Source organism: Oncorhynchus kisutch, linkage group LG1 (assembly GCF_002021735.2).
Source record: "Oncorhynchus kisutch isolate 150728-3 linkage group LG1, Okis_V2, whole genome shotgun sequence".
NCBI lineage: Eukaryota > Metazoa > Chordata > Actinopteri > Salmoniformes > Salmonidae > Oncorhynchus > Oncorhynchus kisutch.
The window spans coordinates 12312873-12337693 of NC_034174.2; the positions used below are offsets into that span (position 1 = coordinate 12312873).

Sequence of the window (24821 nt, forward strand, 5' to 3'; positions counted from 1 at the left end):
TGGGGATTCAGGTTCTCTATAGAGAACTCAGACAGTGTTCTTTCTTTACCAGGAGGAAGATGGAAGATGAGGTATGCTTGAGGTTATATGGGAGAAACTTGGAGAGGGTAGGGGGCTTCAGGTTCCTTGGGATATACTTTGACACTAAACTGACCTGAGCAGAACACATTGAGAGTGTGGTGGTAATGTGTAAGAAGGTGCTAAATGTGATGCGCTGTCTGATGGGAAAGGAGTGGGGGTGCTGGGCATTCGTCATTGATGACCATGTATGTTGCATTGTTCTGATCTGTAATCGACTATGGCAGTATAGGGTATGGTTCAGCAGATCAGACTTCATTAGAAAGGCTACAGGGGCAAGAATTCAGAATATGTAGTGGGGCTTTTCGGGCCTCCCCAGTGGCTGCACTATAGGTGGAGATGGGGGATATGCCATTGCAGATTAGGAGACAGCAGCTGACAAAATAAATATTGGGTCAACCTACAGGAACATAGGGTGTCTCATCCTGCGAAAGGGATTTTACAGGCATGCTGGAAACATGAGGAAAGACAGAAGCTTTGGGTGGGTGGGTAATACCCAGGCGAAGGAGATGGCACTGTATGGAAGGAAGTTTAGTCCAATGGTAGCTATTCCTGTAAATCCACCACGGCTACTCCCGCCTCCAGTAGTTGATCTAGAAGTGTTGGAGAGACTAGCTGGCCATACTGTTGGCTTTGCAGTGGGTGGAGTAAGTCGTTAGTTGTAGCTATTTGCTCTGATTCATGTGCAGTGTTGATGAGTCTCCAGTCCGTTAGCTCACGTAGCAGACAAGACCTGCTTTATGAGGTGTTACAAACCCGTGGCAGGATTAGACAGATGGGTATACAGATAGGAATTACTTGGGTCCCAGCCAATGTGGAGGGGAACAAGACAGTTGATGTACTGGTTAAACAAGCACTTAGTAGTGGGGATGTTGATGTTGTAGTTTCAATGAGCAAGGCAGAGGCAAAAAGCCTGATATGGACAGTGACGGTGCAGAGATGGCAGGAGCAGTGGAATAGAGATACTAAGGGCAGACATTTATTTAAAGTACAAAGGAAAGTCAGGGAGGGGAGGATGGCAGGACGGGACCTAAGAGAGGAGGCTAAGTTTTACAAGATTAAGGGTGGGACACAGCCGGTTGAATAAGAACTTAAATGTGATAGGAACGCATCCAACAGGAAAGTGTGATTATTGCCAGGAAACAGAGACCATGGAGCATGTATTGCCACAGTGGGCAGTATCAGAGAGAAAGAGGTTGAGGTCTAGCATGAAGGGGATATAGGAAATGTTAAAGAGTATATTGAGGAGAATATCATTAGATAGTTATATTTTAAGTGCAACGGGCTGGTAGGTAAGATTTCGTTTCTCCCCGTCTCTGGCCCACACAGTACAGTAGGTGGCGGTAATGCACCATACCTATGGATGCCAACCGCCGATAAACCTCACCGAAGAAGAATGGAGCCTTTCCGACTATTACGTGAGGATTCTTTTATTTAGAAAATGTGCGAAATTCCGTGACCCGGAAGTATTTTTTTGTTGCTAACGAGACACTTATCTAAGGTCGTCTGCTCGTCTTTCACGCTACTGAAAATGTCAAAATTACAGGTGTTGAATGCGTTTCTTACTCAGAAATTAACAGCGGTGGCTGTGGAGATATTTGGGGCAGTGGAGAAAATGATAACAGTGTACGAGGAAGAAATGTCCCGCTCAAATGAGGAGAGCAAACGACTACAAAGACTACTGGATTCGGCTTACAAACCAGAGATAAGATTACATAAAACAGGTTTGTAGCTAACAGGCTGACTGACTGGGGAGGGTCAAGTATTTTTAAATATAGTCCAGGGGAGGGTCAAGTCATTTGCAATAATGAAGTGTCGATATTTATAAGTGTTTTAGAATTATTTGCTTTATTAGCCTTTACACCGGGTGTACAAAACATTATGGGTAGTCTTTAATGTCTTTCCGTGACATAGACTGACCAGGTGAAAGCTCTGATAACTTATTGATGTAATTTGTTAAATCCACTTCAGTCAGTGTAGATGAAGGGGGGGAGACCGGTTAAATACGGATGTTTAAGCTTGAGGCAATTGGTGAATGGTCAAGATAAAATATTTAAGTGCAAAAAGAAATGCAACAATGAACGAGTATGGTAGTAACTGCCAGGCGTACTGGTTTGTGTCAACAACTAACGCTGCTGGGTTTGTCACGCTCGACAGTTTCCAGTGTATTAAGAATGGTCGACCACCCCAAAGGACATCCAGCACAACTGTGGGAGGCATTGGCGTCAACATGAGCTAGCATCCCTGTGGAACTTTTTTGACACCTTGTAGAGTCCATGCTCCGACGAATTGAGACTGTTATGATGGCTAAAGGGGAGGTGAAACCCAATATTAGGAAGGTGCCCTTAATGTTTTGTACATCGATGCTGCCCCTCGTGATTCTCTGCTGGAGCGCTAAATCAAGTGCGCCTCCAAGCTATTTAGCGTGGTTTCAATCAAATGATCCATAGCCTATAGGCTACAAAGTGCATGCACGGAGAAGCGCAGAGTTATATTTCTTAGAGCTGCTGGGGTCATGTAAATAAAACTAGGCTGCATGGATAGTCCAACCCTGAGCCCCAGCCTGCTCAGCTAACCAAATACGTTTTTGTGTGCTGCTTAACCATTGACTGTGTTGCTGCTTAACCATTGACTGTTGCTGCTTAACCATTGACTGTGTTGCTGCTTAACCATTGACTGTTGCTGCTTAACCATTGACTGTGCTGCGTAGGTGGCAGATAAGGAGGCGAGTCAAAGGTTTCTAATGTAAATATATATTTTATTTTCTTGCTCGTGGACTAGACTATAGCCTATATTCTGTTCAGTTTGAGAAGGAGAGCGTGAAGATGAGGAACAGAGGTCAACTTTGATAGTTTGCTACTACTATAATAGATTTAATTAAAAACAATGTTTCTTGCCCATGATGTATTTAGTTATTGACTTCATAATAGGCCAGATGCTAGTAACTTAAAGCAGCAGCAGCTGCGGAAATAGACAGCTAGTGGTGCTGAAAGTAGGCATAATTCATTTCAACAGACTTCATTTGAATTAGACTGAACAAGAGGGCTTTGTTGGAGCCTATTTCTTCCAATTTAAGAAATGAGGTAGGCCTACCTTTTTGACGGATGAAATTGGGCTACAGGCTGCTATATCCATTGATTTGTCAGTCAATTTTTCCACCCACCATGCACACTTTAAATAGCCTACCTTCATGTCAGTGAAGGGCTGTTAAAGCCCAGACTCTAATTGAGGGATATGAGAGTGTATGCCACAGGCCTACCTTTTTATTAAAGAAAATGCCTCCAAAATCACAGGCTTAACATTTTGAATAAAATAAAATGGATCCGAATATATAAAGTAATCTATAACAGCGCTTTGATGCGCAATGCTTTTATGCTAGAACCAAGCTGTAAAATACCTGGGAAAGACGTGACTCCGATGCATATGGGGATATTATTGTTTTGTTTCTTTGACATTCAAAGGCTGATTTTGCTTGACAAGTAAAGTAATTCTGTCATTATCAATTCATTAAGATGTTTACTTTCTGTACAATAGATGTTTAAACCCAGACAGCTTTTAGGGAACCACTTGGGACCTTCTCTCATTGGGTTGAGCCATGGAAGAAGTGTAGCCAGCAGTTAATCTTAAATGTCTCTGCATCAGTAGGCCTACTCTGTCTGGGGTGGAATGGTAGGCCTACCATGCACAGATTCCTATTATTTGCAAACAGGGACAGTTTCGTTGCAAACAAGACACACTGATTTGGCGTTGGAGAAGTATGATAAGTTAAACACAGGCCTATGTCTCTGTCCATTCTTAGCCTCTAATTTTGGTAATTTTTATAGTATTAAAATAAGATTCAGCTAAAGTAAAATTATTTAATGCTGTCCAAGAAGGGAAGGTAAACAGTAGACATGTTCTCTCCTATCCACTTTTTTTTTTATTTGGGGTAAAGGATAGGGTACATTTTTTTCAAGTGTTCAGGCCATGGAGGTTTTAGGTAAAATATTCTCAACAAAAAAAATGCAACAGTTAAAGATTTTACTGAGTTCCAGTTCATATTAGGAAATCTGTCAATTAAAATAAATGTATGCCCTAATCTATGCATTTCACATGAGTAGGAATACAGATGTGCATCTGTTGGTCACAGATACTTATTTTTTTTAAGGTAGGGGAGTGGATCAGAAAACCAGTCAATATCCTGTGTCACCACCATTTGCCTCATTCAGCATGGCATCTCCTTTGCATAGAGTTGATCAGGCTGTAGATTGTGGCCTATAGAATGGTGTCCCACTCCACTTTGATTGCTCAGCAAAATGGCGCCGGAAGAAATGGCAGCAGTTTTACGGGCGCCCAACCAATTGTGCTATTGTGGGGTTTTTTCACGTTATTTGTAACTTATTTTGTACATAATGTTTCTGCAAACATATCTTACGGCAAAAAAAATAGTTTCTGGATATCAGGACAGCGATCACTCACCTCGGATTAGACAAAGATGTTTTCTTCAACAAACAGGAAGCACAGGACATTCTCCAAACACCCGACAGGTCCAACATCCCCACTATTTGCAAGAGGAGGAGATGCAGGTATAGAGGACACAGAGCAGGATGCCTCATGAGGACCCACAGGAGGCGAGTAGGAAAGCTGCCATTACCATCAACATTACTCGCCAACGTGCAATCACTGGACAATAAATTAGACGAGGTACGATCACGAATATCCTACCAACGGGACATCAAAAACTGTAATATCCTATGTTTTACGGGATCGTGGCTGAATGACAACCTGGATATTCAGCTAGCGGGATCTACGCTGCACCGGCAAGATAGAACACGAGGGGGGTGGTCTGTGCATATTTGTAAACAACACCTGGTGCACTAAGTCTAAGGAAGTCTCTAGATTTTGCTCACCTGAAGTAGAGTATATTGTGATAAATTGCAGGCCACACTACTTGCCTAGAGTTTTCAGCTACACTTTTCGTGGCTGTTTATTTACTACCACAGACAGATGCTGGCACTAGGACCGCACTCAGTCAGCTGTATAAGGAAATAAGCAAACGGGGAACCACTCAACCAGAGGCGGCGCTCCTAGTTGCCAGAGACTTTAATGCAGGGAAACTTAAATAATTTCTACCAAATTTCTATCAACGTGTTAAATGTGCAAACCAGAGGGGAAAAAAATCTAGATCACCTGTACTCCACACACAAAGACGCATACAACGCTCTCCCTCGCCCTCCATTTGGTAAATCCGACCACAACTCTATCCTCCTGATTCCCGCTTACAAGCAAAAATTAAAGCAGGAAGCACCAGTGACTCGGTATATAAAAAAGTGGTCAGATGAAGCAGATGCTAAACTACAGGACTGTTTTGCTATCACAGACTGGAACATGTTCCGGGATTCTTCCGATGGCATTGAGGAGTACACCACATCAGTCACTGGCTTTATCAATAAGTACATCGAGGACGTTGTCTCCACTGTGACTGTACGTACATACCCCAACCAGAAGCCATGGATTACAGGCAACATTCACACTAAGCTAAAGGGTAGAGCTGCCTCTTTCAAGGTGCGGGACTCTTAACCCGGAAGCTTACAAGAAATCCTGCTATGCCCTGCGACGAACCATCAAACAGGCAAAGCGTCAATGCAGGTGTAAGATTGAATCATACTACACCGGCTTTGAAGCTCGTCTTATGTGGCAGGGCTTGCAAACTATTAGACTACAAAAGGAAGCACAGTCGCGAGCTGCCCAGTGACACGAGCTTACCAGATGAGCTAAATCATTTATATTCTTTCTTAGAGGAAAGCTGCACTGAGGCATGCATGAGCGCATCAGCTGTTCCAGACGACTGTGATCACGCTCTCCGTAGCTGACGTGAGTAAGACCTTTAGACAGGTCAACATACAAATGGCTGCGGGGTTACCAGGACATGTGCTCCGGGCATGTGCTGACCAACTGGCAGGTGTCTTCACTGACATTTTCAATATGTCCTTGATTGAGTAATACCAACATGTTTCAAGCAGACCACCATAGTCCCTGTGCCCAAGAACACAAAGGCAACCTGCCTAAATTACTACAGACCCATAGCACTCACGTCTGTAGCCATGAAGTGCTTTGAAAGGCTGGTAATGGCTCACATCAACACCATTATCCTAAAAACCTTAGACTCACTCCAATTTGCATACCGCCCAAACAGATCGACAGATGATGCAATCTCTATTGCACTCCACACTGCCCTTTCCCACCTGGACAAAAGGAACACTTATGTGAGAATGCTATTCATTGACTACAGCTTAGTGTTCAACACCATAGTACCCTCAAAGCTCATCACTAAGCCAAGGATCCTGGGATTAAACACCTCCCTCTGCAACTGGATCCTGGACTTCCTGATGGGCTCCCCCCAGGTGGTGAAGGTAGGTAGCAACAACTGCGCAAAACTGAAAGCACGAAACACTGCTTTTAACTAGGGCAAGGTGACGGGAAACATGCCTCCACGGCAATCAAACAAGCTAATCGTCAGTATAGAGAAAGTAGAGTCACAATTCAATGGCTCAGACACGAGGTATGTGGCAGGGTCTACAATCAATCACGGATTACAAAAAGAGAACCAGCCCTGTCGCGGACCAGGATGTCTTGCTCCCAGACAGACTAAACTACTTCTTTGCTTGCTTTGAGGACAATACAGTGCCACTGACACGGCCCGCTACCAAAACGAGCCGACTCTCCTTCACTGCAGCCGACGTGAGTAAAATATTTAAACGTGTTAACCCTCGCAGGCCCAGACGGCATCCCCAGCCGTGTCCTCAGAGCATGCACAGACCAGCTGGCCGGTGTGTTTACGGACATATTCAATCGATCCTTATCCCAGTCTGCTGTTCCCACATGCTTCAAGAGGGCCAGCATTGTTCCTGTTCCTAATAAAGCTAAGGTAACTGAGCTAAACGACTACCGCCCTCACTTCTGTCATCATGAATTGCTTTGAGAGACTAGTCAAGGACCATATCACCTCCACCCTACCTGACACCCTAGACCCACTCCAATTTGCTTACCGCCCCAATACGTCCACAGACGATGCAACCACACAGAACATTGCCCTAACCCATCTGGACAAGAGGAATACCTATGTGAGAATGCTGTTCGACTACAACTCAGCATTTAATACCATAGTACCCTCCAAACTCGTCTTCAAGCTCGAGACCCTGGGACTCGACCCCGCCCTGTGCAACTGGGTACTGGACTTCCTGACTGGCCGCCCCCAGGTGGTGAGGGTGGGTAACATCTCCACCCCGCTGATCCTCAACACTGGGGCCCCACAAGGGTGCGTTCTCAGCCCTCTCCTGTACTCCCTGTTCACCCACGACTGCGTGGCCATGCACACCTCCAACTCAATCATCAAGTTTACAGACGACACTACAGTGGTAGGCTTGATTACCAACAACGACAAGACGGTCTACAGGGAGGAGGTGAGGGCCCTCGGATTGTGGTGTCAGGAAAATAACTTCGCACTCAAAGTCAACAAAAACAAAGGATGTGATCGTGGACTTCAGGAAACAGCAGAGGGAGCACCCCCCTATCCACATCGACGGGACAGTAGTGGAGAGGGTAGTAAGTTTTAAGTTCTGCGGTGTACACATCACGGACAAACTGAATTGGTAAACAATGCCACTTAATATATAATGTTTACATATACCCTACATTACTAATTTCATGTATATACTGTACTCAATACCATCTACTGCATCTTGCCTATGCCGTTCTGTACCATCACTCATTCATATATCTTTATGTACATGTTCTTCATCCCTTTACACGTGTGTGTGTGTGTGTGTGTGTGTGTGTGTGTGTGTGTGTGTGTGTGTGTGTGTGTGTGTATAAGGTTGTTGTGTCTGTTTTCCGTAAACAAGCTCTGTAACATGGAGATATGGCCATGTGGGAAGACTAACACTATCAAGGTGTATCAATTTAACCTTTTTTTTTTTTTCAATGATTTCTCGCTGATATGAAAGATAAAATCCTTCTACTTCCAATACCTTACGCAAGTGACGTGTGTTTTAAAGTTCAGATTGAGCGTTGTGGAACATAACAAAACTCCCCCCTATAGAAGACACCTTCTTCCAATGACTAGTGTCATGTATTGGAAATTATTCATGATCAAGGGCTAGGGTGGCCCACCTGTCTCAATCAATGAGAAGATTTTAAATAGACCAGATTTAGACCAATGATTCAACATATGACTTTAGAACTGCAATGACACTGTAGCACTTTGTATGGTTTACAAAGTACAAATTGATTTTTGAGTGATATGCTCATGATGGTGTATTAATGTCTGTTTTTATGGGGTGAAGCCAAAGACTAATTTCCACATTGCGTCGACAATAACGTTTTTCTAAAGCAGAAATTATTAATTGAAGGTGGACTAGGCTTTTTGTGACATTTTGGACTTACCCAGGCCTCCTTTAAGACTCTTTCATTTGTAGGTGATACAGAGTAAACATACGTGTCATATGTAACTTTACCGCTTGCTCTGTATAATATGAGTAGTATTTACATTTCTAACGATTTGCTTAAATTTATGAGTACTGACAAATATAAACATGAATATTGAAAATGTTTTATGGCAAAAGTTTCAATATATTGTTGAACATAAAAGAATAGATAATACTACTCATATTACAGAGCAAGCGATAAAGCTTCAAATTATACTTTTGCTTTGTAGCACCTACAGATTAAACATGTCATAAGAGGCCTGGGTAGGGACAAATTGTCACTATTCCAACTTCAAATAATTATTTCTTAATTATGCTTTAAGATATTTCAAGAATCCTTCTTCCTTCTATGGATTACATTTTGTGAAAATCTCCAAAATCATGGTTTTGTTCTAGTTTCGTGAGGAATCACCCGTAAATCTTAGTATCAGACTATAAGATTAACAGTATCAAAGTATTGCACATTTTATGTTGGCCTATTTCCCTTATGTTACCTTCTCCATCACTCCAGAACCCCAGCAGCTCACTGTCCCAGTCCCTGAGGAGGTTCCCTGTGAGCAGGAGTGCAGCCCAGGTCTGGAGCAGGAGGACTCAGACCCTACACAGATTAAAGAGGAACAGGAGGACCCAGATCACACACAGATTAAAGAGGAACAGGAGGAGATCAGGACCAGACAGGAGGAAGAGCAGCTTCAGGGGCTGGAGTCTGATATCAAAGAGTTCATATTCACTCCTTCCTGTGTGAAAAATGACTGTGATCAGGACCCCCCTCAGCCCTCACATCATTCCCAAACCCTAACAATGCAGACCAGAGAGAGGGACTTAGTATGCATCAGCACAACTACAGAGATGGGAACTGAACCTGATGGCGAGGGTTACAGAGGAACAGAATCAAACAGTTACTCTCCACCCGTCCCTGTAGTAAATGGAGCTCAATGTGAAGTCAGTGAAAATGTTAACGGGGCGGTGCCAGTCTTAAAGCTACTACCAGTGTTAAAGCTACTCAAATCAAAGAGAATGTGGACAAATGAGAGACAAAATTCCAGTACCTCTGCAGAGGGCTGGAAAACTGATGCGATGACCAATCAGAAATCAGCCAGTCATGGCAATGCTGCTCCTTGTTGCAAAGTGTGTGGGAAGTCTTTTAAATTTCTGGTGGCTTTAATTAATCATGCGCAAACAGTACATGCAAATGATGCAAAACATATGTGTGGTGTGTGTGGAAAAAACATGACCTCTTCTCAATGTATGATAGAACACCAACAATCTCACATTGCAGAAAAACCTTTTTGTCATATTTGTGGCAAATGTTTCCATTGTAATGCTAAACTGAGAACGCATATGCGTGTCCACACAGGAGAGAGACCATATTGGTGCCAAAAATGTGGCAAAGGCTTCAGGCAGCAGCAAAACCTGAAAGAGCATATGAGGACTCATACAGCGGAGAAACCGTATAGGTGCGAAGAATGTGGCAAATGCTTCAAACACTCGAGCAGCCTGACCGTGCATATGAGGAACCACACGGGGGAGAGACCATATAAGTGCCATTTTTGTGAGAAATCCTTTGTCTCAGCAAGTAAACGAAGTCTCCACCAACGGATTACATTGGAAAGAACTGGAAACTGTTTCAGTGCAGCCAGTGCAGCAGAAGCTTTAGTCATGTGGGGACCCTGAGAAAGCACATGAAGAACATGTACAAACAGTGCCCCCAATTCCAAACCAACACCGCACCCCAAGCGACTCACGTTGCGTTCCAACCAATGTTGTTGAACTTAAAGAGGGTCACTTTCAGAATGGAGATTGTAATTAGCCCCTAACCCCTCAAGAATTTTCACTGATTCATCTTTGGGAGAACAATGAAATCTCCTGCAGTGATCATTCAGTGACAGAAGACATGTAATGTACACAGAACCATGTAGTGTGATACATTTAAATCTTATCCAGAGTGACTTACATTTATTGCGTTCATCTTAAGGCAAGGTTTCCCAAAGTAGGTCCTAGGCCTCCCCGAGTGCACGTTCTTTTTTTGTTGCTTAGCACTACACAACTGATTTCAAATCATCCAAGTTTTATGAGTTGTTGGTTATTTGAATCAGCTATGTATTGCTAGGGGGAAGAAAATAAAAAAAGTTCACCCAGGAGAAACCCTTTGAGAAACCCTGTCTTAAGGTAACTAGGTGAGACAAGACCATATATCACAGTCGTATAGTAAACAAACAAAAAAAAATGTTTAAAAGGTGAAGATGCTGTAAATCTACATAAATGCATATAGTGACCACTGAATTGCTGTTACTGTAGGATAGACAGTCCTACACCCTTCCACATTCTGTGATAATTTATTTTTGAATTCATTGTTTGTCCATATATTCTCAGCTTGGTAGACAAAAAACAATCTGTGCTGTCATGTAGGATGTTTAGGATGTTCATGTAACGGTGTTGTTATTGAGGCATAGTTTTACTTTGTCTGTAATATCTCTGCTGTGAGAAAATGGAAAATAAGTTTAAAAAAATAAGCGCTCCTTTGTCTTTTGCCGCCATGCAGCTTAGCAAATGTTAAAATAAAATAGATATTGAATTGAAATAATAAAAAATATGTTTTGGCTTTAGTGTGTGTGTGCTTAGGCTACTTAAGGCATTTAAATCTAGTACACGATTAACTGAATTGAGAACAGAGACTGAATGCAATATGACATTTTATTAAATAGTTTGGGAAATGGCCTTCTCTTGAGGGAAGATCCTCGGAGCCAGATGATGTGATTACAATTAAGAGAATTTGGGTAAGTTTGACACATAAATGCATTGCAAGAGTTACTCCCATTAGTTGAGAGAGAGAGAGGTTGTAATTGTAAGAGTAAGCAGATATGTTAAACAGCGAGTGTGAGAAATTTACATTTTTGTGCCATGCTCATACTGTAGGCTATAAGGTAAATAGGTGTATGACATTTCCCACGGCTAACAGAAAAGAGATATGATGATAACATGTGTAACTGCTAACATACATTCCCATTAAGCACATAGAATAGGAAACTGAATTATGTATTGCATAATGTATTAAGTTAGTGAGTATTCAGAACAGCTTAATAATTTAAATGTTTCAAACTACATTGAGTATGAGGATCAGGATGAGTTATAAAGTCCTCAATATCCAAATTCAACCTCTGGGCTATTTCACATCATGATAAACAACTTAATCTGCAGTCTAATGGAAGTGAGACAGCCATATTTGAGCACTGACAAAATCCCAAACAGAAGCTTTTACAGCCCACTTTACCCCAAGACACACCCCTAAACTTAAAACCTAAACAACCCACTTGGCCAGGATGGTCAAACCCCATTCAAATGTGGTGTTAAATCTTGGTCTTTTTGCCAACCCTAACTCTTTTCCTAACCTTAACCTAATTATCCTAGCCTGTTACAAAAAGTCAATTCTGACAGACTATACCCCTTCAAGACATAACCATACAGCATTGTCCTTCAGTGTTGTTAATAGTCCCTAACCACGTTGCCATCCAGTTATGAGTAAAGTCATACTGTATTTTAAAAAATAAAAACGACAGCTGTGATGGAAACAGGAATTTTCGGTACGATTTAATAAATGCCGACAGATCATTCGTTTTACATGGTGATAGATTTTTGTGTCGGTAAATTATTAAGCGAGAAATGGCGCTGCGAATGCTTTTATGTACAAATATTGATATAATAACCATATCGAAGTAAACTTGAAGTTATGCGATGACATGTTGTGTGGTCCTCCCATTACGACTCGTCGGGAAAGGTGCACACGCGTACCACGTGGCGTGTGGGATACCACATTCACCATATGAATGGTGTAATTAATAGTTTTCCACCTTTTTTAATGGGGTGATTGGTGGCTAATCGGGTGGGTATGCAGTTTATTGACACGGCTACAGATTAAATCAGTAATGATGAATATCACAGGGTGGTGAAAGTGCAAGGTGATTAGTTTGATGCTCCTTTCCAATAAATATTGAGGGTATTTTCCAGGTGGCATGATGATCAATGCTTGACAAATAATGCCACTTCTGACACCAATGTAATGAAACAGCAGGGAGCAAGTCTCGAACCCTCGACCTTCTAGCCCGAGGTCCGGCACGCTATCGACTGTGCCGCAAAAGCATGCTCGTGCGGCAGAGTCGATTTCCGGTCGTTACATTATTCTCGGTTTTATCCATCATAATCTCCTGTAAATTTCACGTCATATGTATTGAATTCAAAATCAAATCATTTGTGAACATGAAAAATAAGGTTGAGAATGTCAACGGGTAACGGTTGAGATGTCGACGGGTAAAATAATGGATGTTGAAATCAAAAACCAAACAATTTAAAGCAAAATGTATATAATTGTTAACAAAAATAAGACATCAAAGCAAAACCCCAAAACTTGTAAGAAAATCATTTTAAAGCGAGCGCAAAACTGACAAATTATGAAAAATATATATTTGAAAACATATGCAAAAAACGTTTTCGGTTAAACTTTCTCAGCAACCAATCTTATTGAATACATTTTGCCTAGGCTCTTGCCTGCATGTACTACCTTTTTTGGTTACGCTACTCGTATCTTTGCTTTCAATGTCTGTTTCTTTGCTTTCAATGCCAGTCTTTTCGATTGCGAGTTTTGGCATATTTTTTTTCTGTGAAAGGCTGGTTTAGAGGGAAGCGTAGACAATGAGTCTCCATTGGTCCGCTAGTTTTGTAGTGACGATTCGTCTTAACCCAATCAATGAACATGATAGGCATGCTTTAAAAAAACATAATACAAAAATCAACTTACATTGCTACATCAAACATGTCTAGCAAACAAAACACAGGTATTAACAATATTAAAACATACAAAAAAATGTCAATAAAATAATACAAAAAAGTATTTAAGTGCAATTATATTCACTCTGAAAAGATCTTGTAATGATTCATGAAGATGTTATTCTTGTTGTTATTCACTAGGGTTAATGTTTTAATAAGATAATTCAATCAGAAAGATGTGTAATTTTGGAATTTCTGTTTGTGTATAAAGTATTTGGCAACAAGAATATATAAAAAACGAACAATCATCTCAGTGGTTTTGTTATCAACGCAATAGTAACATATATCTTTCATGTCAAAAATATAGGCAGTGTTCATAATAGTAAATAAGTACTTTGCAAGGTTTTCCCAAAATTCTGACACAAATTTACATTCAAAGAACAAGTGAGACAGATCTCACCTTTTTCACAGAAAACGCAGATATCATCAATAGCCATAAATGTGGAAATCATAGAATTACATGGATATATCTTATGTAAAATGTTGAAGTGCACTTCCTTAACTTTGTTTGGTATACAGTATTTGTAAGGGCTTAACCATGCATTTTTCCAAACAATGTCAGGAATAAGCATGTTCCAGAAAAACTTTCCCCTCGGTGTAAGTTGGTTTTGTGAATGAAGAATTTGTCTTATATATTTATTACAACAAGATCTCTCAAGTAAGCCCATGCCTTCCAATCTGAGTTCTGGATAAACTCTGTAATCATTCCCAAAATTAAGATGAGTTTTCATAAGTGTAGTTAGACCACTGGGAATGGCTTTGATCACAGAAATAAACTCTCTGAAAGGTATTGGAAACTCTTTCAATGTTATAAATTGTTCATATGTGAGAATATTACCCTTGTTGTCGAAAATATCAAGAACAAAGTCAATATTCCTCTCATGCCAGCTGGGGTAGAACAATGACTTATTCCTTACAGTTATGTCTGAATTATTCCACAAAAGAGCTTTATGAGGGGAAAAATTGTGCAGGAAACATATTTTCCAGGCCATTAAAGCTTGTTGGTGAAACCTAGCCAATTTAGCAGGTAATCTTTCAGGAATATAATTTCATTTCAGTAAAAATTGAAGACCTCCCAATTTATTAAACACATTATTTGGAATGAAATACCATATTGAATCAGTATCGATCATTTTATCTTAAGTGTTATTTATGTCAACAAAATCCAACACTTCTAGCCAGCCTTCAACACTTGCCAAAGAAAAGGAAGTAAATAGAGTTGTTATTCTGTTACCCGCCGCTACCTCTGCCGAACGTAGTTTTCCGTCTGAGTAATCCTCTCAAGGTTCACTGTTTGTTTTATTGTTCACATTAATACTTGTTATCTTATTTGTGTTCTTTTTTTTTATGCAGGAGTTCGTTTTCAATTCACTCAATATCGTTAGTCTGAATGCTAGGGGTTTGAGAAATCTTACAAAAAGAAAAGCTTTATTTTTATGCTGTAAATGCAGCAATGCAGATTTTGTCCTTCAGGAACCTCATTCGGGTGAAAGTGATTTGATATTTTGGAAAGCACAATGGGGAGATATGGCCTATTTCAGTCATGGATCAAATCATTCTGCTGGTGTTTTGACACTTATTCACAAGTTTAAAGGTGACATTCTAGAATCCACATCTTCACAAGACGGCAGATGGGTCATAGTAACTGTTAAACTTGACAATGCTATTTTCATCATCTGTAATGTATACGGACATAACTCACATGCTCCTAATAAGACCCTTTTTACCCAATTTACCAGGAAAGTACAGGATTTAAGCAACAAATACTCAGAGGCTTTTCTAATTATTTCAGGGCATTTTAATGAAACACCTAATGCATCTGCTGATCGTTTTCCGCCTAGAACGAGTCAAAACCCTCAAAATAGTAACATCATTATATTATGCAAGGATCTCTTTGTTGAGGATGCCTGGCGTTATTTCAATCCAGATGCTAAGGGTTGGACAACCAAAACTATGTCACGTAAATCTAGAATAGATGTATTCCTGATTTAACCTTTTTTGTTGCTTTTTTCTTCTTTTGCCTACTTAAGTAGACGATCTGACGTCACTACTACGCGCCAATTCTTTCCCCCATGTGTCAGAATGTTCTGAACATTCGGGCATGGGGGAAGATTTGGCGCGTAGTGGTGACGTCAGATCGTCCACTTAACTAGGTAAAAAAAAAAGCATGTCTATCATGTTCAAATATTTTTTTTTATTAATTTGTCAGTTTTGCTCTCGCTTTAAAATTAGTTGATTACAAGTTTTTGGGTTTTGCTTTTGATGTCTTATTTTTGTTTACAATTCTATACATTTTGCTTTCAATTGTTTTGTTTTTTGATTTCAATATCCATTAATACACCCGTACTCGAAAATATGTTTACATTCTTAACTTTATTTTTCATGTCCACGATTTATTTAATTTTGAATTCAATACATATGGCGTATACATATACTCTATCTGTTGGCTAGATCGCAAGTTCTAAAACCAGAGTAGGCACTTGGCTTTTTAACACAACAGTTTTTGACAGAACTATAGGAAAATGTGATGGAAACACATGAACTTTAGATTTGTACTTGGTACATGAAAAGTTAAGCGAGAGAGAGTTCACAAAAAAAGTAGCAATGTCATCACGCACTGATTTTTTTTCCGCACTAAATCCGTTTGGTGGAAACACCACGAGTGGGAAAACCTGTCGCTAGTTGGATGGAAACCTAGATACAGTGTCGTGACATTTTGTTACTTCGAATGAGGGCCCGTGTCTATAAATGTTTTGTTTTCTGTGAAAAAATGACCAACATTCATCTGCTCTTGCGCTTAAAGCCCTCTGTTGGTAGGGTTTCGGTACCGCAAGATCGTCACTCTTTGTATACCACGTGACTAAATGCAGAGTAGGTCGTCCACAGAGTTTCAATCTTTGGTTCGTCACTCTGGCCGCCCTTGTGGTTTCACTTCCGCCATCTTTGTTTAAGCAGGGCTACGGAGTGAGCAGAAAAGCATAAACGTATTCACTTTAATTTCCCTCAAAATGTCCAGACTACAGTTGTTGAATGTGTTTCTCTCACAGCGCTTGACGGAGGCAACTGTTGAGATATTTGGAGCAGTGGAAAAAACAATAACCGAGTTCCAGGAAGAAATTGCCAGTTCAAAGGAGGAGATCGAACGTCTACAGAGGCTTCTGGATTTGGCTTTGAAACCCGACTTAAAGTTACATAAATCAGGTTAGTAGTGGCCACTGCTAACTAGACTATAAAAAAATAGGAGGGTGGTGTGCACATCCTAAACTAGATTAACGTTGCTGGGCTAAACAATTATATAGATAAATAATTGAAAGTCCCGCACCCGGTAGTAGCTCCCCAATGTTTTTGGGTGCGGTAACGCACTGGGGAGCGACTAGCTAGCTAGCTGTATTACGTGTGCGGGCTTTTCATTTCTTTATCACTAACGTTACTAGATCAATGGCATGGCTAGAGTTGTTGCAAATTCAATTGTTGCAGACAGGCAGCCAACAACTGTAAACAAATGTAATGAAATATATAAACATTTATTTCTGCCACAAACTGAATGTTCATGTAATTTACCCCCCCAGATGCCAAGCAGCTTACTCTCCCTGTCCCAGAGGAGGTTCCCCCTGAGAAGCGGCACTGTGAGCATGAGTGGAGCCCCAGTCTAGGCCAGGAGGAGCCAGAGCCCACACACATTGAAGGGGAAGAGGAGGTCAGGACCAGTCAGGAGGAGCAGCAGTATCAAGGACTAGAGCCCGACATAGAGTTCATATTTACTCCACCCTGTGTGGAAAGTGACTATGATCAGGACCCACCCCAGCCTTCACCGACCACCAACACAACTGAAGAGATGGACGCCGAACCGGAGGGGGAGAGAAATGGGGCATCATTAACAACCAGTGACTTCCAGTCCCTCTCTGTAGAAAATCCAGTATCCCCTGCAGCTCAGAACAACACCAGTGGAACTGTTGATGTAGTGGCGAGTGGAGGACTACTGTCAGCATTGGGGTTAATACGGACAACCAGTATGCAAGCAAGTGTTGGAGGCCGTAGAACCAAAAAATTACCCCACAAGAAAGTACAAAGCTCCCATTCCAGTGCAGTAAACAGGAAAACTACCAAGTTACCCCTTAAGATAGTGCAAAGCCCAGATACCAGTGATGGAGGCAGGAAGACAACCAAGTTGCCCCTGAAGACAGTGCAGAGCCCAGATACCAGTGTAGTAGGCAGGAAGACGACCAAGTTACCCCTCAAGACAGTGCAAAGCCCTGATACCAGTGCAGTAGGCAGGAAGACTACCAAGTTGCCCTTAAAGACAGTGCAAAGCCCTGATACCAGTGCAATAGGCAGGAAGACTACCAAGTTACCCCTCAAGACAGTGCAAAGCCCTGATACCAGTGCAGTAGGCAGGAAGACTACCAAATTACCCCTCAAGACAGTGCAAAGCCCTGATACCAGTGCAGTAGGCAGGAAGACTACCAAGTTACCCCTCAAGACAGTGCAAAGTCCTGATACCAGTTCAGTAGGCAGGAAGACTGCCAAGTTACCCCTCAAGACCGTGCAAAGCCCTGATACCAGTTCAGTAGGCAGGAAGACTGCCAAGTTACCCCTCAAGACTGTGCAAAGCCCCAATACTAGTGCAGTAGGCAGGAGAACTTCAAAGTCACCACGTATAAGAGGAGAGGAGACTGGAGGACTACGGTCAGCACTGGGGTTAGTTCGGACATTGAGAGCACGGGTCAAGAAAGAACAAAGCTCTCCTGCCGGTGCTGAAGCGAGGAAAACTAAAAAGTTACCCCACAAGAAAAGACAAAGTTATCTTACCAGTGGTGGAGTCAGGAAAATCTCCAAGTTACCCAAGGTAACATCAGCCAATAAAAACCATACGGCTCCTCATTGTTGCAAGATGTGTGGGAAGTCTTTTGTTTTCATGACTTATCTTGTTAGTCATGTGCAAAAAATTCATTTAAAGGATAAATACCATCTTTGTGGGGTTTGTGGGAAAGATTTTAGGTCCACAGATAGTATGGTGAAGCATCTGCAAACCCACATGGGAGTGAAGCATTTCTGCCACGCCTGTGCTAAAGTCTTCACTTGTAGTTCCAATCTGAAAGTGCATATGAGGATCCATACAGGGGAGAAGCCATTTCAGTGCAAACACTGTGGGAAAGGCTTCACTGTGAGAAAATCCCTGGAAGACCATGAGAAGACTCACACAGGGGAGAGGCCATTTAAGTGCACTTCATGTGGAAAATGTTTCTCATCAACGACTCATCTAAGTCGCCACCAGGAAATTCACACAGGAGAGAAACCCTATCAGTGCAACGATTGCGGGAAAAGCTTCAGTCGGAAGGAAAAACTGGCAGAACATATGAGGACCCATACAGGGGAGAAACCATATCCCTGCCCTGAATGTGGCAAATGCTTTGGTCTGAAGGGAAATCTGACCACCCATATGATAAGACACACAGGGGAGAAACCATGCAGGTGCGAAGAATGTGGCAAATGTTTCTCTTTGAATGCAGACCTGAAAATTCATATGAGGACACACACGGGGGAGAAAAGATATAAGTGCAATGTTTGTGACAAATCCTTCACTCAGAAGGCGTACTTGGCTAGCCACATTATGAAACACACGGCAGAGAAACAACCGGTTCAATGACTGGTAAATGATTCAATCAAATGGGAATCGTGAGAGAACGAGAAGAGCACTTAGAGTAAAAACTCCTCCGTTCATTGTGAATTTATTTTTGTCGTTTTCTGGTGTGAGAAATTGACAATACACCACCACAGTTCAAAAAGTTGAAAGAGACCTGTGTGGGGAAAATGTGAGGTTAGAACCTAGTTTGAGAGCACATCGTACTCTATATACCATTAGGAACCTTAGAGGACGACTGGGTAGAATAAACTTAGGGTATGCATGAATAAACATGCAGAACATTGTTGACAAGTTTGTAGTTTGAGTGGATTTTAAGGCAGAAGCAACAGTCCCAGCTAATTTATCAAATGTCACAACAATTTTGTCATTATCTTCTATTAGCAAAACTTATTTTGTTTGATTAAAGGGTTAGTTCAACCAAATTACATTGGTTTCCTTACCCTGTAAGTAATCTATGGACAAGGTATAATGGCAATCCATGTTTTGGTTTAGTTTCCTTGGCACTGTTTTCACATGCAAACTTTTTAGCACAAATCCCATTAGAGTCATGGGACTGATTTTTTTGTGACTGAGGATCACAATCCATTTCAGATACTTTCGGATGATTTGGACATGATGCGTGAAAAATGCTAATATCGGTAGCATGACTTGAATGGGTTTTGCGCCACAAAAACTAAAACGTTAGCATGTGGAAAAGGTCATACGTTGTCCATAGACTGCTTACAGGGTAAGGAAACCAATTTTGGTGAACTATCCCTTTAAGGCTAATGCGTTTGATATTAATGCATCTATATCACAGGAGGTTGGTGGCCACTTAATTGGGCTTATGGTAATGGCTGTAGCAGAATCGGTGGAAGGGTATCAAATATAGGGTTTCCACATGTTTGACGCCATTCCAGTCGCTCTGTTCCAGCCATTATTTTGAGCTGTCCTCCCCTCAGTGGTGATCTATGTAATACTATATCATCGGTATCGGCTTGATTTCATCTTATGAAAGTATTTGTTGCAGCAATAACAAAGAATTGTGTACATGTTTTGTCATTTATTGTAATGGACTTCCTTAGCTTGACACCCAAATTAAATGTGTAGCTTTTTGTTTGACCTAACATCAGCATTTTGTGTGAAACCTATGAATATTTGTCCATTACATTTACCATTCATTAAAAATGTACATTTTTGTTCTTGAAATAGCCTACTCCTTGAGTTTGCACCCTTTGCGCACACACAACATCCATAGATATCATCGATCAGAATCACCTTTTTTCCCCAAATACATTTGCATTTTAAAGGAATTTGACTTGGTGAAATAGTGCTGCCACAGTAAACAGACAATGATAAACAGACAGCATAATAGAAGCAGAGTTTACACAAATCCACATGCGATATGCACTCCAATTGAACAACTACAGGCTACATTAAACACTAATTGTACAAAACATTAGGAACACCTTAATAATGTTGCACCCCCATTTGCCCTAAGAACAGCCTCAATTTGTTGGAGCATGGACTCTACGAGGTGTCGAAAGCATTCCACAAGGATGCTGGCCCATGTTGACTCCAATGCTTCTCCAGTTGTGTCAAGTTGGATGACTGTCCTTTGGGTGGTGGGCCATTCTTGATACATACCAGAAACCCAGCAGCGTTGCAGTTCTTGACATACCCTGTGCAAAGGCACCGAAAGGGGTTGCGTTAAATGTGGAAGGCATATTTCAATTGTTCAACTGACTTGACATCCCCCTTTCCTCAATAGTTTGTGTTGCCCATTCACCCTCTGAATGGCCCACACACAATCCATGTCTCAAGGCTTAAAAATCCTTTAACCGGTCTCCCATCATTTATACTGATTGAGGTAGATTTAACGGGTGACATCAATAAGGGATCATAGTTTTCACCTGGTCAGTCTGTCATGGAAAGAGGATGTGTTCCTAATGTTTTGTACACTCAGTGTACACTATGTATGTAAAGATGTATGAATTAAAAAAAAAACACTTTTACAGGATAATGTGCGGTGGGGAAAATATGTTTCTGAAAAAGAGTCCGGTGCATATGATGTGCAAAGAGCAATGTGCATTTCTAGCATGATAGTACAGGGTGCGTAGTCCATGAAAGATGAACATCGTTGTGGACCAGGTAGCCGGTTGGCAAATCATTTCAAATAGGAAATGCGTGTTTAATAAGATATTCTCCGTGCTCCGGCGGGTTTGCATAGCAAACCATCTGATAATTACTGTCACTGCAGAGGCTATAGTGGAGACATACATTTTTTGACTTCAGTATTATGAGACCATGGAGGAGACATACCACTACAATCATCTAGGTTTGTTTCTTATAAACATTTTATGCATAATGAACTTGGCTATTATGATATCCTGTGGCTCACATAGCCTACTGTTGGAGTTTAATGTGTCAAATGTTCTGGTCAAAAAGATGAAAATAATGATTCACTCTAAATCAGTCATACTGCACAGCAGGTGGCGGTAATGTAGCGAGCTGTTCTTCACAGCCAATAACTTCCCAGGGCAAGAGCTATAGAGGCTGCGCATGTGTATCCGTTTATTTGCATTTGAGAGAAGAAATGCAATAAATATTGTTGATTCTGTGGATTAAGAGCATTAATCTATCTGAAAATGTCCAAACTGCAGCTGTTGAATACGTTTCTCACCGAGCGATTAACTGCAGCGGCTGTTGAGATATTTGGGGCAGTGGAAAAAACGATAACGGAGTACCAGGAAGAAATCTCCCGTTCAAAGGAGGAGATCGATCGTCTACGAAGGCAACTGCACATCGTTACCCAACCGAAGATAAAGTTACATAAAGCAGGTTTGTGGCCACCTACCTACCATTACAGATAGGTGTAGTTATTAATTATGCTACACAATTCAATAAATTACACATTGATTGCGTTCCAGATAGACTATTGGTGTCGCGCTGTGCACGATTATCTGATATCAACTTGCGGGAAGGAAGCACATGCTAGTGTAATATCTCAGGAAGCAAATATACTAAGCTATTTTCTGAGACGCACAGATCGACTGCAACAAAGTTACCATGGTTATTGGCTGATTAAATAATCTGTGCAAGCCTCTAGAGTTTTTACAACACCCATTCATTTATAATCAACGTGAATATTTTAAAATATTAGTGCCTAATACTTGGACAGATTACATCTCGTCTTGTCACCACTATGAATATGGAGATCAAGACAACTCTTTCATCCTCTGTCCTTTCTGCCAGATACCCAGCAGCTCATTCTCCCTGTCCCTGAGGAGGTTCCCCTTGAGCAGCAGCACTGTGAGCAGGAGTGGACCCCTGGTCTGGTGCAGGAGGACTCAGACCCCACACAGATTAAAGAAGAACAGGAAGAACTCAGGACCAATCAGGAGGAAGAGCAGCTTCAGGGGCTGGAGTCTGATACCAACATTCTAACATGTTCTCCTCCCTTTGTGAAAAGTGACTGTGATCAGGATGACCCACATAAGTCCTCCCAATTTTACCACATACAAACTGTAGAGAACAGAGAGAGGGACTCACTACCTACCAGCACAATTGAAGAGATCAAAATAGAACCCGATGAAGAGGATTACAGAGTATCAGAACCAACCAGTGACTCTCAAACCCTCTCTGTAGTAACCCCTTACAGCTCCGTGAGCACATTAAATATGAATCAGCTAATTGGCAATGCAGAATCAGACAAACCATTTCAGTGCAATGTATGTGGCAAATTCCTCAAGAGGGAAAAAAGTCTTATCGTGCACATGATGGGTCATGCAGGAGAGAAACCATTTACATGTCCTTTATGTAACAAAGGCTTTGTTGCGGTAGGCACTTTAAAGACACACCTGAAACTTCACACAGGGGAAAGGCCACACCGTTGCCATGTTTGTGGAAGATGCTTTAAACTGAAAGGAGCCCTGACGGAGCACATGAGGATACACACTGGGGAGAAACCATTTAGCTGTCATGATTGTGGCAAATGCTTCAGTCGTACAAATGCCCTTACGAATCACATGCTGCACATTCACAAGAAGAAAAGAACGTACAAGTGACCTGCGGAGAAAGAGTCTGTCTGAATCTATATGGCACACTTAAGTAATGCCCTTTTAATTTAATAAAATATGGGTCAATATTTGAAGGAATAAATGAATTGACCATTTACTAAACAACAGGTGTTCTCATTTTATGAAGCAATAGATAGTTAGGAGCCCCTGTCATCCATCTATTATTCAAACAAAATGATTGAAGACCAACATACATGTTCAAGTCTACTAATGTTATTTATTGAAAAAAATACAAGTCTGTGGGTCTAAAAAAAAGCCCATTTTACAATGGAATAACAAAACCCAAGGGATAAGAGGTGTTTGCATGTGCCAACCTTGAATAGATGTCACTAATCCACCGCAAGAGGATGTTTTTCCTCGCTGCGGAGGTAGGAATGTCGTACAGCCTTCTGTGACGCGCAGAAGTAATGCTTACTAGGGAGAACTAACAGCAAAGAAATTGAGTTTCATTCTAGGTCGACCCATGGAATTTCTTGAAGTACCTTTAGACCAGTGCCTTTGTAATTTGGAACATGGCCATAAGAAATGTGTAAGGGTGCATGTATCAGTTTTACATTTAAGATATTGAGGAGAGCAGAAAGGGTTAAAAGCATGTCTGCGATTTGGAGATATATGCAATGTGTGTATTATTCATAATTGGATTGCTCTAATGCGATTACAGATAGATATTGTTTTTGCATATCTCCAAATGTCCTCCCACATCTCCTCAACAATAGTAACAGACAGTTCATTCTCCCACACTCGCTTGACCCCCTGTGTGTCTACAGTAGAAAAGGACCTTAAAGTGTCATAAAATAAACTTACAGACATTTTGCATTGTGAAGAAAACAAGCATTCTTTCAATGACATACATCAGGGTTGTCAACCAAGTTGTTGGTTGAAAACGTGTCTGACTTGTAGAAAGCGGGAAAAGTCCTGCTTTGGGAGCCGATATTTCTCAACCATCTGCTCAAATTACATTAGAATCTTGTCAGCATATACATAATTTAGTCTGCCTATGCCCTTATTAATCCAAAGGTTAAAGCCAACATCCACCAATTTTGGTACAAAATCTGTGCTTATATATATATATATATATATTAAAGAGAGTCTAAAATATACTTCATACTTTAAAACCGTATTTTTTATGGGATTATGGCTCCCTCGAATGTCCCCTTACATAACCACAGTCTGTTATCTGTCATTGCACCAATTAATATAGTGCAAGTGAGATGCAGTGCCTTAGGCCGCTGCACCACTCGGGAGCCCTACAGGGGTGGTGGTTTTGGTCGAGTTCTTAGTAGTTCTGCCGGGCATGTTGTCAGAAACTTTTGACACATCCGTCAAGACTCATTGTAGAGTAACTTGTTTTGCAAATTGTACTACCTTTTCTAGCTAAGAAATTAATATAAAGAGAAAAATTAACTAATGCCATGGGAGCTCGCTGAAACACAGTGTTCACTCGAACCAAAAGGGTTTAGAGTCGAGACAATAGGTGGCCATTTCAAAAACCCAAACAATGCATTTTGGGCAGCAGTGACCTCCAAAGAGCATGTATTGCAGTGCAGAACCACTTGATTTTGATCTGTCTGGCTGGATCATACCCGGTCTGATTAGCATCATTGGCCGATGGGGGCACATCTAATGTGGGCCAGGCATCATCTGCATGTGGCCCAGGCATCATCTGCATGTGGCCCATTGGTGTTCGCATACCTGGCCTACAGGACAGCAAACATCACAGATATCTTAACTGGTTTCACTTGTTATTCACATTAG

The 24821-nt window shown here is 41.3% G+C and overlaps 3 protein-coding genes across 3 annotated transcripts; all 3 read left to right on the top strand.

Annotated features, from left to right (window-relative positions):
- The first annotated feature begins 1522 nt into the window (after positions 1 to 1522).
- Positions 1523 to 11149, top strand: LOC109899447 (histone-lysine N-methyltransferase PRDM9). The gene is made up of 2 exons (XM_020494696.2): positions 1523 to 1802; positions 9055 to 11149. The coding sequence occupies exons 1-2, from the start codon at positions 1610 to 1612 to the stop codon at positions 10215 to 10217; spliced, it is 1356 nt and encodes a 451-aa protein (XP_020350285.1). The 5' UTR covers positions 1523 to 1609; the 3' UTR covers positions 10218 to 11149.
- Positions 11150 to 15465: 4316 nt separating this feature from the next.
- On the top strand, positions 15466 to 20196 carry LOC109899438 (zinc finger protein 37). Its single transcript, XM_031833769.1, has 4 exons — positions 15466 to 15495; positions 16182 to 16328; positions 16412 to 16565; positions 16934 to 20196. Exons 1-4 carry the CDS (start codon positions 15466 to 15468, stop codon positions 19009 to 19011), a joined length of 2409 nt encoding a protein of 802 aa, XP_031689629.1. The 3' UTR covers positions 19012 to 20196.
- Positions 20197 to 21503: 1307 nt separating this feature from the next.
- Positions 21504 to 23168, top strand: LOC109899454 (zinc finger protein 664). The gene is made up of 2 exons (XM_020494709.2): positions 21504 to 21828; positions 22243 to 23168. Exons 1-2 carry the CDS (start codon positions 21636 to 21638, stop codon positions 23052 to 23054), a joined length of 1005 nt encoding a protein of 334 aa, XP_020350298.1. The 5' UTR covers positions 21504 to 21635; the 3' UTR covers positions 23055 to 23168.
- The last annotated feature ends 1653 nt before the right edge of the window (positions 23169 to 24821 follow it).

Coding starts and splice junctions, on each gene's coding strand:
- LOC109899447 (XM_020494696.2), top strand. CDS start 1,610: ATGTCAAAATTACAGGTGTTGAATGCGTTTCTTACTCAGAAATTAACA. Junction 1,803..9,054: donor GATAAGATTACATAAAACAG/GTTTGTAGCTAA, acceptor CCATCACTCCAG/AACCCCAGCAGCTCACTGTC.
- LOC109899454 (XM_020494709.2), top strand. CDS start 21,636: ATGTCCAAACTGCAGCTGTTGAATACGTTTCTCACCGAGCGATTAACT. Junction 21,829..22,242: donor GATAAAGTTACATAAAGCAG/GTTTGTGGCCAC, acceptor CCTTTCTGCCAG/ATACCCAGCAGCTCATTCTC.
- LOC109899438 (XM_031833769.1), top strand. CDS start 15,466: ATGGGGGAAGATTTGGCGCGTAGTGGTGAC. Junction 16,329..16,411: donor TGTTTAAGCAGGGCTACGGA/GTGAGCAGAAAA, acceptor TTTCTCTCACAG/CGCTTGACGGAGGCAACTGT. Junction 16,566..16,933: donor CTTAAAGTTACATAAATCAG/GTTAGTAGTGGC, acceptor TTACCCCCCCAG/ATGCCAAGCAGCTTACTCTC.